Source organism: Macrobrachium rosenbergii, chromosome 41, assembly GCF_040412425.1.
Source record: "Macrobrachium rosenbergii isolate ZJJX-2024 chromosome 41, ASM4041242v1, whole genome shotgun sequence".
In the NCBI taxonomy this organism is placed as follows: Eukaryota; Metazoa; Arthropoda; class Malacostraca; order Decapoda; family Palaemonidae; genus Macrobrachium; species Macrobrachium rosenbergii.
In genome coordinates, this window is record NC_089781.1 from 17,322,881 (window position 1) to 17,342,371 (window position 19,491).

At 38.6% G+C, this 19,491-nt stretch overlaps 2 protein-coding genes across 3 annotated transcripts in view; both read left to right on the forward strand.

Annotated features, from left to right (window-relative positions):
- LOC136826689 (uncharacterized) overlaps positions 1-5,236 on the forward strand; it is a 14,948-nt gene extending 9,712 nt beyond the window's left edge. Inside the window, exons 2-4 of the mRNA XM_067084063.1 lie at positions 3,550-3,615; positions 3,880-4,161; positions 4,268-5,236. Coding sequence (XP_066940164.1) covers positions 3,562-3,615; positions 3,880-4,161; positions 4,268-5,164 — 1,233 coding nt within the window. The 5' untranslated portion in view covers positions 3,550-3,561 and the 3' untranslated portion in view covers positions 5,165-5,236. The remainder of the gene's footprint in view (positions 1-3,549; positions 3,616-3,879; positions 4,162-4,267) is intronic.
- Positions 5,237-7,141: 1,905 nt separating this feature from the next.
- LOC136826690 (uncharacterized) lies at positions 7,142-11,347 on the forward strand. Of its 2 annotated transcripts, XM_067084064.1 has the most exons (4): positions 7,142-7,392; positions 8,630-8,702; positions 9,636-9,917; positions 10,302-11,347. In XM_067084064.1, exons 2-4 carry the CDS (start codon positions 8,649-8,651, stop codon positions 11,118-11,120), a joined length of 1,155 nt encoding a protein of 384 aa, XP_066940165.1. In that variant the 5' UTR covers positions 7,142-7,392; positions 8,630-8,648; the 3' UTR covers positions 11,121-11,347. The 2 variants fall into 2 exon arrangements, with proteins under 2 accessions (XP_066940165.1, XP_066940166.1); XM_067084065.1 differs by lacking the exon at positions 8,630-8,702 and having other exon boundaries at positions 7,260-7,392.
- Positions 11,348-19,491: the final 8,144 nt, after the last annotated feature.

Below are 19,491 nucleotides of genomic sequence, written 5' to 3' on the forward strand. Positions count from 1 at the left end.
TTATTATTATGAAAAAGGGGCTATTATAAAAGCTATTAATAAAAGCGGGAACGGAGGTAATGTAAGAGATAAAATAAAAGGGGGTGCAGCTAGGGGCCTAGGGTACGCTGCAAACAACCTTCAGTAATGCCTAAGGTGCACCACTTGAGGTACACTGACGGCACTAACCCCTTACTGAGGTATTATTATTATTATTATTATTATTATTATTATTATTATTATTATTATTATTATTACAAGCCAAGCTGTATTGAAAGAAGCCCAGTACAGCTGGAACAGCATCCCAGAGGATGTACAGCTGGAACTTCAGAAGTTCAAGGGAAGAGGCAATGTATTACTACCATAATACCATTCTCCTTGCAATCTAATATATTTTTATTTATTTATCAACTTATTAATTTACTTTTTCTTTTCGAATAAGTGGTATGTCTTCTTTCTGTATTTCCCTTTACCTCCTCCTCCTTCTTCCTAATGAACACCAGATGCTTTGGAAGCTTCAAGAACTTTAAGTCAATGGCCCCTTTGGTGGACTTGTTCCATATGAACAGGTGTCATCTTCTGAGTAATAATAATAATAATAATAATAATAATGATACTAATAATAATAATAATAATAATAATAATAATAATAATAATAATAATAATAATAATAATAATAATAATAAAAATTGAGAAGAATGGAATAAACTACAAAAAGAGAATTACCAAGAAAAACAAGTAAAATTAATAACAAAGGTAAAATAACTAAGATAAATAACAAATGAATTATGACGAGAGATTCACGTCACCCTACAACAACACCACCAACAACAAAAAGAAATTGAACTCGGCCTGAACTTTCGAAGTTCCAATATTTCAAAAAACACTTATTCTTTGAACAAGTCTTTGGAAACGCAGACGTGATTCACTCACTGCATGGGGAAAGTAGCATTACAGGTCAAATTCTTAAATGACTTAAAGAAACAAATTTCATAGATTATATTTCAGGAAAGTGCGAAAGTCTCGAAGCGCTCGTTAAAATAGATCTTGAGGTAACTGAAACAGTTTTAATTTAATTTTCCATTTTTCAGGAATCTGTGCATCGTAAACTTCCTTTTTTTTTTTTTTGTATAATCAAACTCATATGTCCAGCATTAACTTGTGCACCTTTCCGCTCAATAACAATTAGAGCTTCATTAACGGTTATTAAAAATATATATTCAAATGTTTCCTTCGTTTACAAGACCCTGTAGGCGGGCAGTGCCGTCAGTGCACCGCATTAGGTGCACTGTAGGCATTACTGAAGGGTCTTTGCAGTGTGCCATCGGCCCCCTTGCTGCAACCCCTTTCGTTCCCTTTACTATACTTCCTTTCATATTCTCTTTCTTCCATCTTACTTTCCTACCTCTCCTAACAATTAATTCATAGCGCAACTGCTTTGAGGTTTTCCTCCTGTTACACCTTTCAGAACTTTTACTGTCAATTTCCCTTTCAGCGCTGAATGACCTCATAGGTCCCAGTGCTTGGCCTTTGGCCTACATTTTATATTCATTCCAATTCAATTCAGTTAACGATTATTAAAAAAATATATTCATTATGATAATATGTTTCTTTCATTTACAAGCACTCGGATAATATTTAAAAAATATCTGTAAGTTGTTTAATACTATTTACTCTTAGAATGACCTCATTAGATTTGCCAAAGGTACCTAAGGTAAAGCCTTGGTAAAAAAAAAAAAATTGTGTCTGGTTCCATACCTTGGTAACCAATGAAATTATCATGTAAACGGCAACATTTCGGTAACCCTGCAGGCGTGTTAGACGGAGCAAATTAAGCTCACACCATGAAAAGTACGGCTCGATGGAGCCATTGGGCAGTAGAGCGGTCAAACTTCAGATAATTGTCCAAAAGTCATTTCTGTTTCCTCTGTGGGGATCTAAACTGCTGACGTGATTTACCAAGCCCATTGAATAAGAGGTTCGAGATAGATAGATAGAATATACAATTTAGGCCGAAGGCTAAGCGCCGGGACCTATGAGGTCATTCAGCGCTGAAAGGGAAATTGAGAGTAAGAGGTTTTAAATGCATAACAGGAGGAAAACCTTACAGTACAGTTGCACTACGAAACAACTGTTAGAAGCGGGTGGAAAGTAAGATGCAAGAAAGAATATGCAAGGGGGCACAGTAAATGGAATGAAATGAGTTGCAGCTGGAGGCCGAAGGGGCGCTGCAAAGAACCTTAAGTAAAATGCCTACAGTGGCACCGCGTGAGGTGTACTGGCGGTACTATCCCCCTACAGGGCAGAGAGGTTCAATTACCCGAAGAGATGTTTATCTTATCACCTACTCCCAGATCAGATTACCGGAATTATTGTCATTATTACTATTAATGGAAGGCTCAGACGTGGAAAAAATGGATAACAAGTAAATAACAACAAGCACTTAAAACCATGCAAATATTCTTCCGAAGTAATTACGAAGAATTTTCCAAATGCCCAAAGAACAGACATAAAATAACTTTATTTAAGTTTAACATCCAGTTTCGCCTTAAAATCATAAAAGAAAACGGTGGAGTCTTCGTTACAGGGGATCCTTACTCATTTAAACCTTTAACTCCTAGATATATTTTTCATTCTTTTAGGACTGGGGTTCCCAACCTGGGGTACATTTACCCCCAGTGGTACATTTGTACTCTTTAGGGGGACACTGGATCTGACAGAATAGCCAGTACTGCGCAATACATGACGTAATCTGCATTGAGATTGCAAGATGTCGTGTCTTTTTTTTTTATTTCCTCATTTCAGTAAGCAGAGCTTTACTCAACAAAAACAGATTTCATAATAAAATTATATCACAATATCAGTTTCATTTTTTTCTTTTTCATCCTCAATTTTTAGGGGTACACAGGAATCTATAAAAATGCCCAAGGGGTACAGAAGAACAAAAAGGTTGGGAACCACTGTTTTAGGACAAAAGATTCAATCCGATTAGGTCTGCATCCGAGATAATGGAATGGAATGGAATATGAAATTTAGGCCGAGGGCCAAGCGCTGGTATTTATGAGGTCATTCGGCGTTGAAAGGGAAATTGAGAGTAAAGGTGGTTAAAAAGGTGTAAAAGGAGGAAAACCTTGCATTTGCACTATGGAACAACTGCGAGCGCATAAGTATGAATGAGGGCATACACCAAGTAAATGTGGTTGCCCAGGGAGCGTTTCTCATGAAAAAAATAAATAAATAAACAAACGTATTCTGACGAGAAACTGGAATTCTATCACAAGCAATTTGCAGGCAAAATAAAAATGTATATATATATATATATATATATATATATATATATATATATATATATATATATATATGCATATATATATATATAATATATATATAATATATATATATATACCATATATATTATTTGACAACATCACCGAAAAGGCTTTTAGAATACATAAAGTGCTAAATACAGTCCTTTGGAAATTGGATAAAGTGTATATTATTTCACTGACAAGTAGAAGAATTAGCCTACTGTATTACAGTCATCCTTCTATTTTCTTTTTTTTATTCCAGACTACGCAAATAATGGGTCAGTCATCCTGTAAGTGCCCTGAGCCAGAACGATCGCTTCTTCCTAAAGTAAGTTTGGCCATTTTTAAGTGAGGAACAGAGAGAACCAGACAGACATGGCAAGTTCTGGCACATTTCACCATCTGCATAATTTAAGTTCACAGCCTAACTACTGTACTTTACACAGTTTAGTCTACAGCAAAAATTCCTGAAATAATTATATTCTACATACAGCATATTACCAAAATTTACATGTTACCTACAGTATGAATTTTCCCGAATTATATTCTGCAGAGATCGTCTCATTTATTAAGTCTGGGTCAACCTTTCCAGGATGTTATGTGCGCAGCTGCCCTTGGGCAGACAGAGAAAGTCATAGCGTGGCTCGGCAACGGAAAGCGGGTGAACGTGGCCACGGAACTTGGAGACACACTGCTCTCTACGGCAGCCGGGTACGGAAGTAGTTCGCTACTGAATGCACTCCTCAAATTTCCCTTCATCCATCTCAACACATATCACAAGATCGATGGAGGCGGGTCTTACACGCCTCTGTGGCTGGCATCCGCAAACGGACACCTAGAGTGTGTTCAGCTTCTCGCCAAGTCGAACTTGCAGGTGCATTATCATTGATGTTTTTGCTGTTGATTTCCTCAATTTCTACATTTGCAACTAAAGCCATAGCGTATAGTAACTTCAACTAGCAATTTGTTTTCTCCTGCAGTGCCGCATTGACCTGATCGGAAGCAAAATGGAAGACTTGTCTGCAATCATGATAGCAGCAGAGAGAGGCCACTGGGGCATCGTCGACGAGTTTCTCAAAATACGCGAGACATTGAGTCCCGAAGAGGCCAACTACATTTTCCCGCGGGCGGTGAAAGAAATGCAGTGGATGGCTGGCGTGAGGACGCTGGCTAACTGTAGCCACTTCGACCTAGACACCCTGAGGCAGTTCTTCCACCAGGCCTTGGCAGAAGACGAGTGGGATGTGCTCTGCGCTATCTTGAAGGTCAATTTCAGGCACAAGAACGAGAGCATAAACAAGGCTCTGTCCAAGGCTGTCAGGGGAAGGAAGTGGGACAAAGTCACGCTCCTAATGAAACTGTTGCCTATACCGGCTTCCTTTGACAAGTCTCTGGTCGAGGCAGCCCTCAACGAACTGGACGCAGAAGTGACCAAGCAGCTGAAGGATAATTATTTCGACCTTGCGACGCACAACGGAAATCTACTGGTCATTGCAGCGGGGGGAACCAACGACGTCATTGCCAGCCTCGTCTGTAACCTGACGGCTTACAGTCAGTATGCAGTCGAGAGCGCCCTGTACCTTTCGGCGATGAACGGACGCCTTGAATTCCTGCAGCAGATGTTCACGGGGAGGCCAAAGCACAAATTCACGTACCACACCCTCAGCAGAGCTCAGAAGGCGGCCAGTCAGGGGGTTACGTTAACGCCGACAGAATCCTCTCGAAAATTTTGGATAAAGAAGCAGAACTCTATGCCCTTAATTACCTTAAATCGGAATAAATTACGAATTTTTACCTGTTGCAATATTTCAATATACATTTCCTCACATAAGGTTATAGGTCAAGAATCCGATGCAGAAAATTACCATCCTAGATAACTTGAAAATATTAGGATTACTGTACATTCGATAATGAAGTCCATCACTAAAGATTTATTCAATGGCTGTTTTGTAGTAAATACGACATTTACAATGTTTTAAACATGTAGTAAATATTTACATTGTTTTAAACACTCTGTCATCAAATTAAGAGATATATATTAAGTCTACTGTCGCTTAATGTTATTCTGATAAACCAAGTACCACTGAGCTGATAAATTTCAGACTTCTTTATGCATATTTTGACTTTCTCGAACCTGAAAGTATTGTCCTGCACATTTCACCATCTAAGATCACTTTCATGAAAATGAAGAACATTTTAACACGCATTCCACGAACGGGTAGTCACAAAATCATTTAGGGAATAAAATCATTTTAAACCCACAAAATCACATACGGACTAAAATCATTTTAAACCCAGTTGATATACCCGAGACAAAGATCGTGTCTTTGTCTACTAAATCTAATAAGTTGCCTTGTTGTACAACTGAATGATAAGCAGAAAATAGCCACTGTATTGGTTTTCAAAGATCATTTTGTTTATCGGAATAGTAACACGCGCTATATTTAAGACCGATGGAGACAAACGACGCTTGACTTGTGGAGAAACAAAGTTTTAAACATGCAGCGCACGAGTCGAGCGAGTGAACAAAGCCTATGACGCAACAAATGAAACAAAGACAAGCTTTATCACTTCCCAGACAAAACAAAAACGTGCTTACAACATTCTACCCGATTTCTTAATCTCTCATTACGCAGCCTTTAACCAGCCTGAGTGACAAGTATGAGATCATGAACACTCAGTCTGGAAGTGGTTATTCATCTGGCAACTGTCACAAAAGGCGGTGGTGTTTCATGCTTTCTATTCCTGACTTACATTCGCCTGTTAAATGTACGATAAGAATGTATGAGTCAACTAAGACTACCTAAACTTGGGGGGAGGGGGGAGGGGGGAGGTGGCCTTCAGGTGGTGACACAAGTGTGCAAAATGCGTCGTGCAAAACCTGACGCTTTTCAAAGTCTGGTAGCTTTCGTATGTCATAATACTAGGAAAATGGACAGATTCACTTCTCGGAAAATGGATGTAGACTCACTTCTGTGTGTGTGTGTGTGTGTGTGTGTGTGTGTGTGTGTTGAAAGCGCCCATCTTTCCCCTCTCGTCCCATACGAGATTTGGAAATTGGTCGCCCCGTCGTGAGCTAGACGTGTTACCACGGAATTACGATGCCCGTAGAGAGAGAGAGAGAGAGAGAGAGAGAGAGAGAGAGAGAGAGAGAGAATATTGCAAATACGTTTTGACAGATTTGCGACACAGAGCCTGACTCATCGCGTTCCACTCGACGCGGTCGATTTAAGCGTCAGTAGGAAAAGTAATGCAAGGTGAAACTCGGAAAGGTTTTAAACACACACAATTCCCAACGATATATTATAAACACGGAGTAAGGACATCCTTGGTGGACACCTATTCAGTACTTCCTTGGTGGCCACCTATTCATTATGGACCATACTCAACGTCGTTTAACTTCCCTGACCTATTAACAGCGATTCTACGAAAGAATTGTCCTTAAAATTCTGTGATATATGATCACTTTTCCACTGACATAGTCTCTCCCTCTCATATATATATTATATATATGTATGTATGTATGTATGTATATATGTGTGTGTGTGTGTGTGTGTGTGTGTGTCACTGGAGCGAGTACACACACACAGAAGGACGGGGAATTGTTGGGGGGGGGGAGGGGTGGGTCGGTCTAAAACCATGAAGGGTATGAGACTAGCGACATCATCTCATCTTGCAAACTGGATGATTAACATCCTGCAGATTAATCCCCTCCCCTCCAATTTCAGCGAACTGTGCATTAAGAATAATTTTCTTGCCACCCTCCATCCCCCCCTCTTCCTTTGTGTAAATACAACATGAGTCATCCGAGTTACATTCTAATAATAATAATAATACCGAACTACTCTTACACCACTTTAGCGAATCATCCGACGGGGTGGACGTGTAAGAAGGTGGAGCATTTTCTTTTTTTAATAGTCTACGTGGCCCTACGGATACGGGTATCATACGAGGATTACTCATGAACAAGACCTTTGAGATCTTGCATGCGTCGTAATGCAAGGACAACTGTCTTGCAGAGTGGGAGATTCAGTAATTCCATCACTAGTAACGGTTCCGGGTCGTGTCAGTGTTGAATTCTCATTGTGATCTACTTCGTCCTAAGGTAAGTATATTACTTTAACAGGTTTCTAAATAATCTTTTATGAGGTTTTATTTGACTCGTATATATATATGGGTTTATGGGGTTTCTAAATAATCTTTTATGAGGTTTTATTTGACTCGAGCCAGGAATTTTGGAAAGAGGTAATGACGTAAGGTGAGGTGTTTGGGCGCTGTACTTATATAATGTACGTATTTCTGCATGAAAAATGATCATATATATATATATATATATATATATATATATATATATATATATATATATATATATATATATTCTATAGAGATATATTCTATAGAGGAAGCAGCAGCATACCAAAGAACACAATATTGCATTATTCTTTAGTGATGAGAAACTGCAAGACCCAGACTACTGAGAGAGAGAGAGAGAGAGAGAGAGAGAGAGAGAATTTAAGCAAAGCAAGGGCGTGGACGCCGATACAAACAGTTATCTGAGATCACGTGAGTCTGCCTTCATGAATCACCAGCCAGCCTGTCCACTAGACTGGCGCAGGGATTGCCAAATAATGCACGTTATTATTTTTTATTTTTTAAGGGAATGTCATGGAAAAACATACTGACGGAAGGCGGCTGTAAACTTCGAGTGCCTTGACAGCAAAACTGGAAGTAGTGAATTGCTTGTGGAAGGGACGCAATCACGAAATAAACGCGTCATTATGCGTGTGAATTAATATCGAAGGAATCTGTGTTTGGTTCCCCCCGTTGCCAAGCGTACGATGATATTTTGATCGTTTTTCTTGCAACGTTATTGCTTGTCACCAGCTCTCCCTGGCAGCCTGGCTCTCTCTTTCAACGAAGGCAGTACTTTACACGTTCTTTCACCAGTACGTACCTCGGGAATAAAAATATAATAATAATAAAAACCGTAAGTTAATAAAGTTTTAGGTAAAAGGTTTTAGTCTCACAGCCCTTCTAACCCCCCCTCCCCATACGTCAGCGATTAGCTTAAGCTGTCTCAGTTAGTACCTTGGCAAGATTACACCGTCTTTCTGCGACCGACCTATGTTTGCAATGGTTTTAAGCCAAAATATACTTTACATAAATACACTGCTTTCATTCAAGCACACGAATTTTTTTTTTTGTAATTAGTGGAACAACTGAGAAACTTCGCGAAACATGTCCCCGTGAACACAATTCAGATTAACGGGGATTGCTGATGTTATTCTGTTTCTAGCAATGTCGTTCGAAAATGATAATTAACCTTTGGTTACAATTCGCAGGAGCACCTGACGCGCAGCCATGGGCCAAAACGCTTGCAAATGCCCAGAGCCGGAATGCAACGCTCTTCCTCAGGTAGGTGTTGCCAAGATCGATAACGGGAAATATAAAAGTCACTTACTAAGAGACCCGGTGCCTACTTCAGTAACCTTGCTGTAGTGTTGACGAATTTTTACATCTTTTCCAGTTAAAGGAGGTACGCTTCCATCCATAAGGACTTTATTTCATTTATTCGTCATTAATAAATTTTACTTAATTCTTAATGCAGCTTTGTTTTGTTAGTCATGCACAGTTGAGCTCATTCTCCTTTCCTCATTTCTTGACTGACATTTGTAAAGTCTCTGTGGGCTTATTATGGAATAGTTATAATTTCCGTAGGTTCAACTGCATATTAGAAGTTTCTGTGTAGAAAGGTAGAGCCTGTTCAATGACTTTTAGGTTTCTGTCCAGTATTTTAACTTTCGACATGTTCCAGGAACCCCTTTCCAGTCTCCTGTGTTCAGTTTATCTTGGTCAATCCCAGGTTTTGTCACCTAGGTAGTGAAAGTTGATAAAGTATGCGGAGTTTCTATATTGCACTACATATGTAGTACAGCAGTTAATGCATAGTCATGGAGTAGGGGGCTTCATGGGAAGCCTTCATTATACTAGTGCTTGCAATCTCAAATCACGGCAGTTTTATTCCTTGTTGCACAAAATGGTACCACAGAATATTCAAGCATTAGATAATACAATGAATTCTTTCCTTATTCACTCAACATACACAAGCCAGACAAGACATCAGTGAGATGTCTTATGAACACGCTGCGTAATGGGTGTGTTCTATGCTTGGAAACCCCTGCAGGTTATCTCATACACCTTTAGGAAAGTACTGGAGGGATGTTCCATTATTCCAAGAAATACTGTATATTCAAAATTATGGTGGTAAATTAAGCCAAAGGGGGAAGTGATGCTTTGGTCCACAAAAGTAGGAAGAAACACGACTAATAATTAGATATGCAATTTCAGAGAGTATGGGAAATGGGAGAACGAGGAGATGCGAAAGGCATCAGGGACTATCTCTCCCTCGGTAGTGACGTCAACGCGGCCAACGCCAATGGAGAGACTTTACTCGCAAACGCCGCCAGGAACGGGCGATACAACGTTGTCTTGGAACTCATCAAGTCCTCTTATCTCCATCTAAATACCTATCACGAGTATAACGGTGCAGACTCCTATACGCCCCTCTGGTTGGCTGCAGCAAATGGCCACCTGGGATGCGTGAGAGCCTTGGTGAAGTCAAATTTGTCGGTAGGTTTCATCTTTATTTCTTACCTAAAAAATCTATTGGAATCTAATCACTCATCACCTAAAAATTGCTGTTGACAGATAACTGATTTATATATTTATATATATATATATATATATATATATATATATATATATATATATATATATATATATATATATATATACACACACACACATACATACATACCTATTGCATATATATATATATATATATATATATATATATATATATATATATATATATATATATATATATTGAACACTGCTGAAAAATGCTAGGTGTTAATGAAGTTAGGCCTAACCTTGTTAGACATTTCAAGAAAGCTTTACATTTCCTAATTTTGTGTACTCAGGCTGCCCTCTAACTTGCATTTTCTCTTACAGTGCCGCATCGATCTGATTGGAAGCATGTACAAAGACCTATCTGCTGCCATGATTGCAGCAGAAAAAGGCCACTGGAACATCGTCAATGAAATTATTTTGGCCCGTGATAACGACTTGAGCCCTGAAGAGGCAAATTACATTTTCCCGCGCGCAGTCCAGGGAATGCAATGGCAAGCTGGGATTATATCACTTAACTTTTGCAGTTATTACAACAATGATAACATCGAGCAGTTTCTCAACAAAGCTATTGAAGTGGACCGCTGGGTAGTAATATACGCCGTACTGAAGATCAATTTTAGAGGCAGAACGATGAACATCTTACGAGTGTTGTCCAAATCGGTTAATGAGAGGAAATGGGACAGAGTTACAGCGTTGCTGCAGATGATGCCAGAGGAAGTGACTTTCGACAAGGACTTGGTTGAAGCTGCTCTTTCATTTAAGGCAACTAAAGTCTCTACACTCGTGAGAGAAAACAATTACAGTTCCGCAACAACAAATGGAAGTTTTCTGGTCATTGCAGCCGGGGGTACCACTGAGTTCATAGCAACGTTCCTGTTCAACAGTCAAAGTTACAGTCAATGGGTAATAAATTATGTCCTTTGTGTCTCTGCTCTGAATGGGCACCTTGAATTCCTACAACTTTTATTCCATAAGAATTCAGAATATCTATTCTCCTACAGCACCCTCAGCATGGCACAGAAAGCAGCTAGTCAAAGGGGTCACGTCAATGTAGACAGACTACTTTCCAAAATCCTTGATGAAGAGGCTCAACTGTTTGCCAAAGAGTTTCTCAAAGCAAAGGAGAAGGCTTTGTCGTAGTGTAATGCACCCTAAATATATAACAATTATTGGTAATTAAATCACTATACACAAACACGGAGTCATTAAACTGTAGAATACACGAACTCCTCACTGGTATTGTGCTCGTCATAGATGTGGCCGGAATACAAGCTTTATTATAAATAGGAAACGTCACCGGTTGACTTTTATATAATGTTGTCAATGTTGTCTTGTCTGTTTAGAAAAATATTTGAAAGTATTACAAAGCTGTTTCAATTACCCTTAAGTATTGGAATGAAGAATGCCTATTAACATTAGGGAAATGCCACTACTCACCATCCTTTTACGTCGACGTAGAGACCAGCCCCGAAGACATAGCGTAGCCTATAGGCCTTGAAAGGCTTCACTATATTACTCGTCATAAGTACACTGTCGAGTTTCAACAGGCTACCCTCTGATATGATAAACTGTGATATTTAAAGCTGCGTCGAACTCACTTTTTTCAACACTTAGGCCATGTGTACTGTCGTGTTTCAACAGACTAGCCCATGTCACAATAAACGATAAACTGTTGAAGTTTGTATTTCACTTAACACGAAATGCTTTACACAACGAGTGTTTAGTATCACTGCCTTGTCAAAGACCTCTGTTGGAGTCGACCAAGGGTTTAGGTCAGTCACCTGTTGCGGATTGAATAACTGGGATAAACCGACTGCTATCAACACCCAACAGTTAATGACGGCTAATTGTCCGCCATCTTACCACTCAGTAGATGTTAAGACCTCGATTTAACATAAAAAAAAATCAAAAATCAATGTTACGAGTATACATATACACACACATATAATATATATACATATATATATATATATATATATATATATATACATATACAGTATGTGTGTGTGATTTAAAATTTTCTCACACAAATAGCCTTATTGTAACAGTTTCTGCGACAGTGTATGGGTTTCCAAAATTTGAACACAGCTAGTTTCTACAAATAGGCTACTCTCCATAAATCAGAATTGTAGTATATATATATATATATATATATATATATATATATATATATATATATATATATATATATAATATATATAAAGATAAAGATAAAATCCATGAAGGAAACGGAAACACTGGAGTGCTGTGAGGCCTTTCGACGCTGGGTCCTTTACTTAGCGTCGAAAGGCCTCGCAGCACTCCAGTGTTTCTGTTTCCTTCATGGATTTTACCTTTATTTATATATATTCATCATGTTCCATATTTTCATGATTCAGTTATACATATATATATATATATATATATATATATATATATATATATATATATATATATATATATATATATATATATATATATATATATATTACTGAATATATGATTATATGCCATATTATATTATTGCACTTCTGATTTACTGAGACAGTGTTTGTAGTAACTAGATGTCATGATAAAAAGTGGATCCATTTTTTCTCGACAATCCTTCAAAACGTTCAGGATAAGCGAGGGGAAGTGGTAAGGAGACAGCCGAGTTCATGGTTCTCACTTTTCTGTAAATATGTTCAAATGTTATTCGTGTCAGGCAGATTGCCTGTATTAGCAGTACCTTGAATATCTGAGAGGCTCTCTTTTAAATTATTCAAATACATCCTTTGATAAAATAACCAATGTAGAAATTTTGAAAAGGGAACCGAAATGACGACAAGACATGCAGAACAAAGACAGTCGTCTTTCTCTGGGGCACATCATGACGGTAAGCTGGACTCATTCTGTGTCGTCACATCCCCAGCCAAGTTGTTCAATCGCTGTCGAGAGCCGGCTCATATAATTTGCTAATCTAATCACTTTGTATTTTTGCAGTCCGAGGCTTAATATGGTTGATGTACGATCAAAGTGTAGTCTGATGATTCAGAAATAAGGTTTATATAAAATTTTAACTTTCAGAAGCCGATGTCATGAGTTTTACGGGTTTTGTGTAACTTTTCTCTTTTGGAGTTGTGCCTTGTACCCGACCGCATGGTCCTTAAGGTTGTGCTTTAGCTTAGTGTATGTTAAATTTAAATAGTCAAATTTTGTAATAAAATTGTAAACCCTACCTGATCTTTTTGGACCTTCAGTAGAACTAAGTAGTAGCTCCGCAGCGGCGATTTCCTTAACTTATCTTCTTCTACAGTTTTTTGGTTGCTAATTATGGATTTACCTTCAATTTTTGTCACACAATTGTAATTAACCTGTAATTAACCTCAGAACTTCATTCAACAAGCTAGGGGACCCGTTGGGAAAGCTGGGTTATGGGTGGGGTATACCTCTGGGACAGGGTGATTTGCTCCCCTGCTTGTTACTACCCTACAATTTAGGGGACCCCTAGGGAAAGCGGGGTTATGGGTAGGGTAAGACCATAGGGGGTGAGAAACGACCAGCCTTTATGGTATACGGCATTACAGAGACAAAAAACCCTTACACAAACACAGGAGGAACAAGATGACAAAGGTAGCTGTTACAAAGACAAACACTTTCACTACTACTGCTATTTCAAATGCTGCCAAACATGCACACTCGTGTAGGGGAGCTTTTGGTACACAGGCTGACTTCTTACTGAGGAAAAAGCGGGGGCTGGGGGAATAATGTTCGTTTCCGGTCCTTCTAAGTTTCTATCTTGCAAAATGCACTTAGGAACATTTGATTCCCCAGGGGCTAATACTGAACACGGCAAAATACATTTGAACCCCTAGGGGCTAGTACTGAACGCAGCGAAATACATTTGAACCCCAGGGGCTAGTACTAAACATGGCGAAGGGGGGATTCAGGAGGAATTTAGAAGTTTCTCCCACTGCTGGAGGGGGTGCAGGGGATATTCATACGTGATCCTCACAGGTTAGACCACCTTTCCAACTGTTGCACCCGCTTGTTTGCGTTGGGACGGTTCATAAGTATTTTGTTCCAGTACACCGGCTGGTTCCTTGTCGTACACTCCTTTGAACCTGTAACATGCCACCCTTTGGCTGTTACCTGCGAAAACTCTTATGTCAACTGCCGGGAAATTAACATATTATTACAGCAATTACCAGATGATAATTCAGCTGCGTCAAGATCACGGCCTTTGAAAAAAAAAAAAAAAAAGACTTCCCCCGTATTTTGGGGGGATGTGAACAACTCTCTCCCTGCCTTTCCTGATCCTCCCCTTTCCTCAGCCACTCCCCCCTGCAACGAATGGCTCCCTGGCAATTTACACTTCCGGAGTGTGCTTCCACAATGTAAACATGTCTGCTGGTTAAACAAATCATTTATAACTAACTAACCACCCAAAATCCCGAATTCCCACAGTCCCCCTTTACTGCTGGGTAGAGTTAGGGGCCAAATAACACTTGGCCAACAACAAACAAATGCATCTCCTTTATCAGCAGCCCTAAAAGTATAAGAAAAACCAATTTCCAAGGTAAAAACAGGTGCGGAGCTAATAGATGTTTACTGATATTGCCCTTCAGGCCTGACCATCCTAGTCCCATAACGTCCGGGACTTGGAAGCCTCACAGTCTTGGGGAAAAATTCATGACACTAGCAGTGTTTTAAATTTTGAAAACTCATCCATTCAGGCCAAGGCTATTTGAGTGAGAATATTTAAAATCCTCGCCCATCTAAGACCACCTTTTCTCTAAAGTTATGTGGTTATTGATCTATGTAAATAGGTCTGCAAACTTTAAATCTCATCAGGCATCTTTCTGAAAGCGTACAAAAATCTTTAAAGTTCAGCCATCTTGGAGAAACTCTTTCATTATAAAACACTGGGTATAAAGTGCATGCATCCTTCAAGTGCCCAACAGTAACCAAGACTATGCCAAGAAACCTTTGGGCCTGCTAAAAAATAAACACACACACAAGCCTCCTTTAGTTTCTTAGTGTTCACATATCTCTTACTTATGTTTTGTTTCGTACACCAAGACATGGCAGATGAATGATGGTGGACGAACAACATCATGGTTGAACCAGGCCAAGGTTACAGCAGAAGAGAAACAGCAGGATATGAAGACTGAATCAGTGAACAGGCCACCAGAGCACTCTACTTGCAGATGCAGTCAGTATTATGAGTCAGCAATAATTTTAAAATACCATACAATCATGCTGTTTTTGGTTGCAAGCCAGTTCAGTCTTCTGGTGATTATGCACGGGTGAAATATAAAATTTAGGCCCAAGGCCAAGCACTGGGACCCATGAGGTCATTCAGTGCAGAAAGGGAAATTGAGAGTGAAAAGGTTTAAAAGATGTAACAGGAAGAAAACCTCGTCATTGCACTATGAAACAATTGTTAGAAGAGGGTGGAAAGTTACACGGAAGAAAGACAATATCAATGGAGGTACAGCATAAGGAATGAAGGTTGCAGCTAGGGCTGAAGGAAGCTGCAAAGAAGCTAAAGTAATACCTGCAGTGCACTGCATGACGTGAACTGACAACACTACCTCCCTACAGGGGGTGATTTGAATATAAGGGAGGTCCAGATATACTGTCCTATAAAGTACAAAGGCCACCATTGTAAGTAAATGATCATGGCAAACCTGCAGGTTTTAACTGTAAGAACAACTCCAAAAAGGTTGACAAGACCAAATAGGCTGTGTCATTACCTGTAATTTCTAGCTTGTAAGCTGCCAGATGGTCAAGTAACTACTACTGAGAGGATATTTCTGAATGTCACTTCAGCTGTGAGAATTGCACAGGACTTTCAACAGAAAACAGACAGACTTCAGTGAAGTTGTTTTGCTGTATATAACTAAAAATTTGGAAATGACAAAGTGATCTGAGAATTCTTGCAACTTGAGCATGATGCTCATGATCACTACACTATCATTACTGGAGGTATTGGCACACTAAATGATCATGTCTCTTGCCAACAGCCATTCTGTAAACCCTGAAGACCAGTACATACGGTATTTGTAACAAGTTAAGGCTTGTAAGGAGTCTACAGTTATACAAGACCAAAAGGAATAGTGTAAGTGATTCAGGAAATTAGCAACAAATGAAGAAGTCACATCTTAAGAAGATGAAAACAAATAGACAGCAATATGAGTTACATTGGACACACATTATCAGATCCACATTAACAGATGGGTAATTTGTATTTAAAGATATGCCAGAATTACATATACCATATGTAATTTTAGAATACTGTATGGCTGTAATGTGAGTTGTTGTATGAATACCAGCTTTCATTTTTCAGTTCCTCTGGCACAAATGCCATGTACCCAAAACACAATGTGACTGTTGCCCAGTCTTTTTCCAGTCTATCCTGTGTCTGTAAGTGGTTCCAACATGTGAAGAAATGAATATTTTGTTAATGAAACGTTGTTTCCAATTTTCATTTCTTTTATCAATAGTCACTTTTACCAAAATTCAAGGTGAATGTACAACAGGACATCTCTAGAAAGGTCTAATTTAGACTACCTCCTCCAATTTCATCACCTGTACCCAGTTTTACCCACTGACAGTTACAGTACATCATTCAGTATGATGATTTCAGTACAGTACTGTATTGTCATGCTTTGCTATTGGAATATAGAGTTTAGGCCAAGCACTGGGACCTATGAGGTCATTCACAACCGGAAAGGAAATCAAGAACAGGTAGGTCTGAAAGGTATAACAGGAGGAACACCTCCTAGTTGCACTATGAAATAATTGTTAGGAGAGGTTGGATAGCAAGAGGGAAGAAAGATAATGTGAAAGGAGGTACAGTAAAAGGAACGAAAGGGTTTGCAGCTAGGGCCCGAAAGGACACTGCACAGAACCCTTAGTAATTCCTATACTGACGGAGCTACCCACCCCCTACAGGGATGCTCTGCCATGAAATGTGTGATGAAGAGCATTGATTGAGCCAGTTTATGAGAGGTAAGACCATGTGCAGCCTCAAGATCCAAACTCTGAACTTGTGTACATCTAGTTCAGGGTTTAGTTTTTTACGAGTCATTCAGTCAAAGACATACTAATGTGACATAATTTCAATCAAAATATTCAAACAGAGTTATGAAGTTTGGGTTACAGAAATTAAGTTTATTTCAGCATTCAATGAAAATGGGGAAAAATTCATAGATTTATACTTTCTTCGGTATTCACCCAAATAACCAAAACTTCACTCAAAATGTAAGGAAGGCTGCTATATAAAAGTATTTAAAAATTTAACCTGAATAATTAAACCATTACACTAACTTGTATGATTATTCTACTAACAAATTTTCAGCAGTCCTGAGGGCTTTGTTAACAAGACCCCGAGAACTGACGTTAACTCATTGCCTCCAAGTGCAATTACTTATAGTTTTAGCATCTGAATCTTAGTCTCAAGTTTTGCCCTTAAATGATTACTTATTACAGTATAGACTATTGTAAATTTAACCAACTTCAGTTTCAGTGCTTTAAGTAATGGTATGCAACCATTCTTTTAACACTGGTACTTTTGTTCATGTACACTCGGCAAGGAAAGTGAAGATACAGTTTTTTTAAATCTTCGGACATATATTGCTCAATAATGCGACATCTGGCAACTTTAGAAAGGGGAGGAGCTTCAATCTTATTGTGTTTGTTTTTTGCTTGACCTCCTATAACTTTCAATCATATTCTACGGTTCTGAAATCACTGATACTTAAATGCAGTAGTAAGCTTTACAGAATTTGTTCAAGTTGTAATTTGCAACGACAGTTCTGAGCAAAATAAACATTTTTCGACATAATCTACCAAGTAACCTTATACAAATGAATTTATGACACCACAATGAACGGAATGCTTGCATAATCGGAAATGCGATCTTCCATAATGAAATCAAGAGTTAAATTTGAGCAATGACCAACGAAAAACGTGTGGGAACAATAAAGGAACGAATGCAATGTTATGATGAGAGAGAGAGAGAGAGAGAGAGAGAGAGAGAGAGAGAGAGAGAGAGAGAGAGAGAGAGAGTTGCTGCTGTGTAAGCCTAGGCCTATAAGTAGAGCTACTCATTTCATTATTTTTTTTCTTTTAGAGATTGAGCTATGCTATATTTGTATAGTATGTTTTAGCAATGGAGAGAGAGAGAGAGGGAAACTATGGCAACGTCAAGAAACATCCAGTTACTTGTGTTTTCCCGCCGAAGCTCCCGCGCTCCCCCTCACATCATAGAGAATGCTCTTGCGGATTTAAATAGATTTGGTCAACCTACCCTAGGTGTCACAACATTTACTGCCATTAATTCCAGCTGACTTTTAACACCGTGAAATACAAACATGAATGTGTAAAAATTAAAGAAATTATCATTACCTCGTATGAAGATGCAATAATAAACCTGTTCATAACGGAAAACGAGTAAATATTGCCGTTCTGATGAACAGTACTACACCGAGATATCCACACACTATCTTTTAGATCTTTATGAACGAAGTCATCTGAGAAATTCTGATTACTTCGGATATGCATGGTGTTTTTAAGTATCTGAACGTTTTTGTTTTGCAGATTTAACATAAATGATATAATTTGCATTGTATTTTCATATTCTAGAGTAAATTTACCGAGATTATGTGTTTTCTGTAAGAAAAAACTAAAATTCGATGAACGAAATCTAATGAAAACTGTATCCTCACTTTTTTTTCCGAGTGTACATTTAATGTAAACTGTCTTTTCATGTAACTTTGTGTAATCATACTGATATTTTCCATGCTGAAGAGGAGACATAATGTCTCAAAACTCAACTCAACATAGAACTATTTTCTCTTCCATGATTTTGTGATTTTTCATAACCAGTATACTTTTGTTTAAAACATTGGAACATATTTGTTTGTTCAGTGATGTAGGGATGTAACCACAAAACTAAAATTCAAGTTGTCTTACAATTGTAGTATCAGTGTGCCATACAAACCTTTACTAACAGCTCATGTATAAAAAAAATAAATAATTAAAATACTGCACATGATAATCTTGGTCTAGCAAGAGGAAAATCCTTTTTCAACCATAGCCTCAAAAACTTTGTTTTGAATACTAAAAAGTGTAAGTCACCTTACAAACCGATGAATTGAACTAAATATAGAATTTAGGCCAAAGGCCAAGCACTAGGACCTATGAGGTTATTCAGCTCTGAAACGGAGACTGACAGTAAAAAGGTTTGAAAGGTGTAACAGGAAGAAAACCTCAGTTGCACTACGAATAAATTGTTAGGGGATGGTGGAAAGGAAGATGGAAGAAAGAGAATCTGAAAGGAGGTACAGTAAAAGGAACGAAAGGGGTTGCAGCTAGGGGCCGAAGGCACGCTGCAAAGAACCTCAAGTAATGCCTACAGTGCACTGATGGCATTAACCCCCTACGGGGTACAAACAGATGATAAATACATGCCGTCTCACCATACAGTATAAGGTATTAAACACACTTATTATTTTCTCAAACCTTATACAATATTCATGTTGCA

Coding starts and splice junctions, on each gene's coding strand:
- LOC136826690 (XM_067084064.1), top strand. CDS start 8,649: ATGGGCCAAAACGCTTGCAAATGCCCAGAGCCGGAATGCAACGCTCTT. Junction 8,703..9,635: donor AATGCAACGCTCTTCCTCAG/GTAGGTGTTGCC, acceptor ATGCAATTTCAG/AGAGTATGGGAAATGGGAGA. Junction 9,918..10,301: donor TGGTGAAGTCAAATTTGTCG/GTAGGTTTCATC, acceptor TTTCTCTTACAG/TGCCGCATCGATCTGATTGG.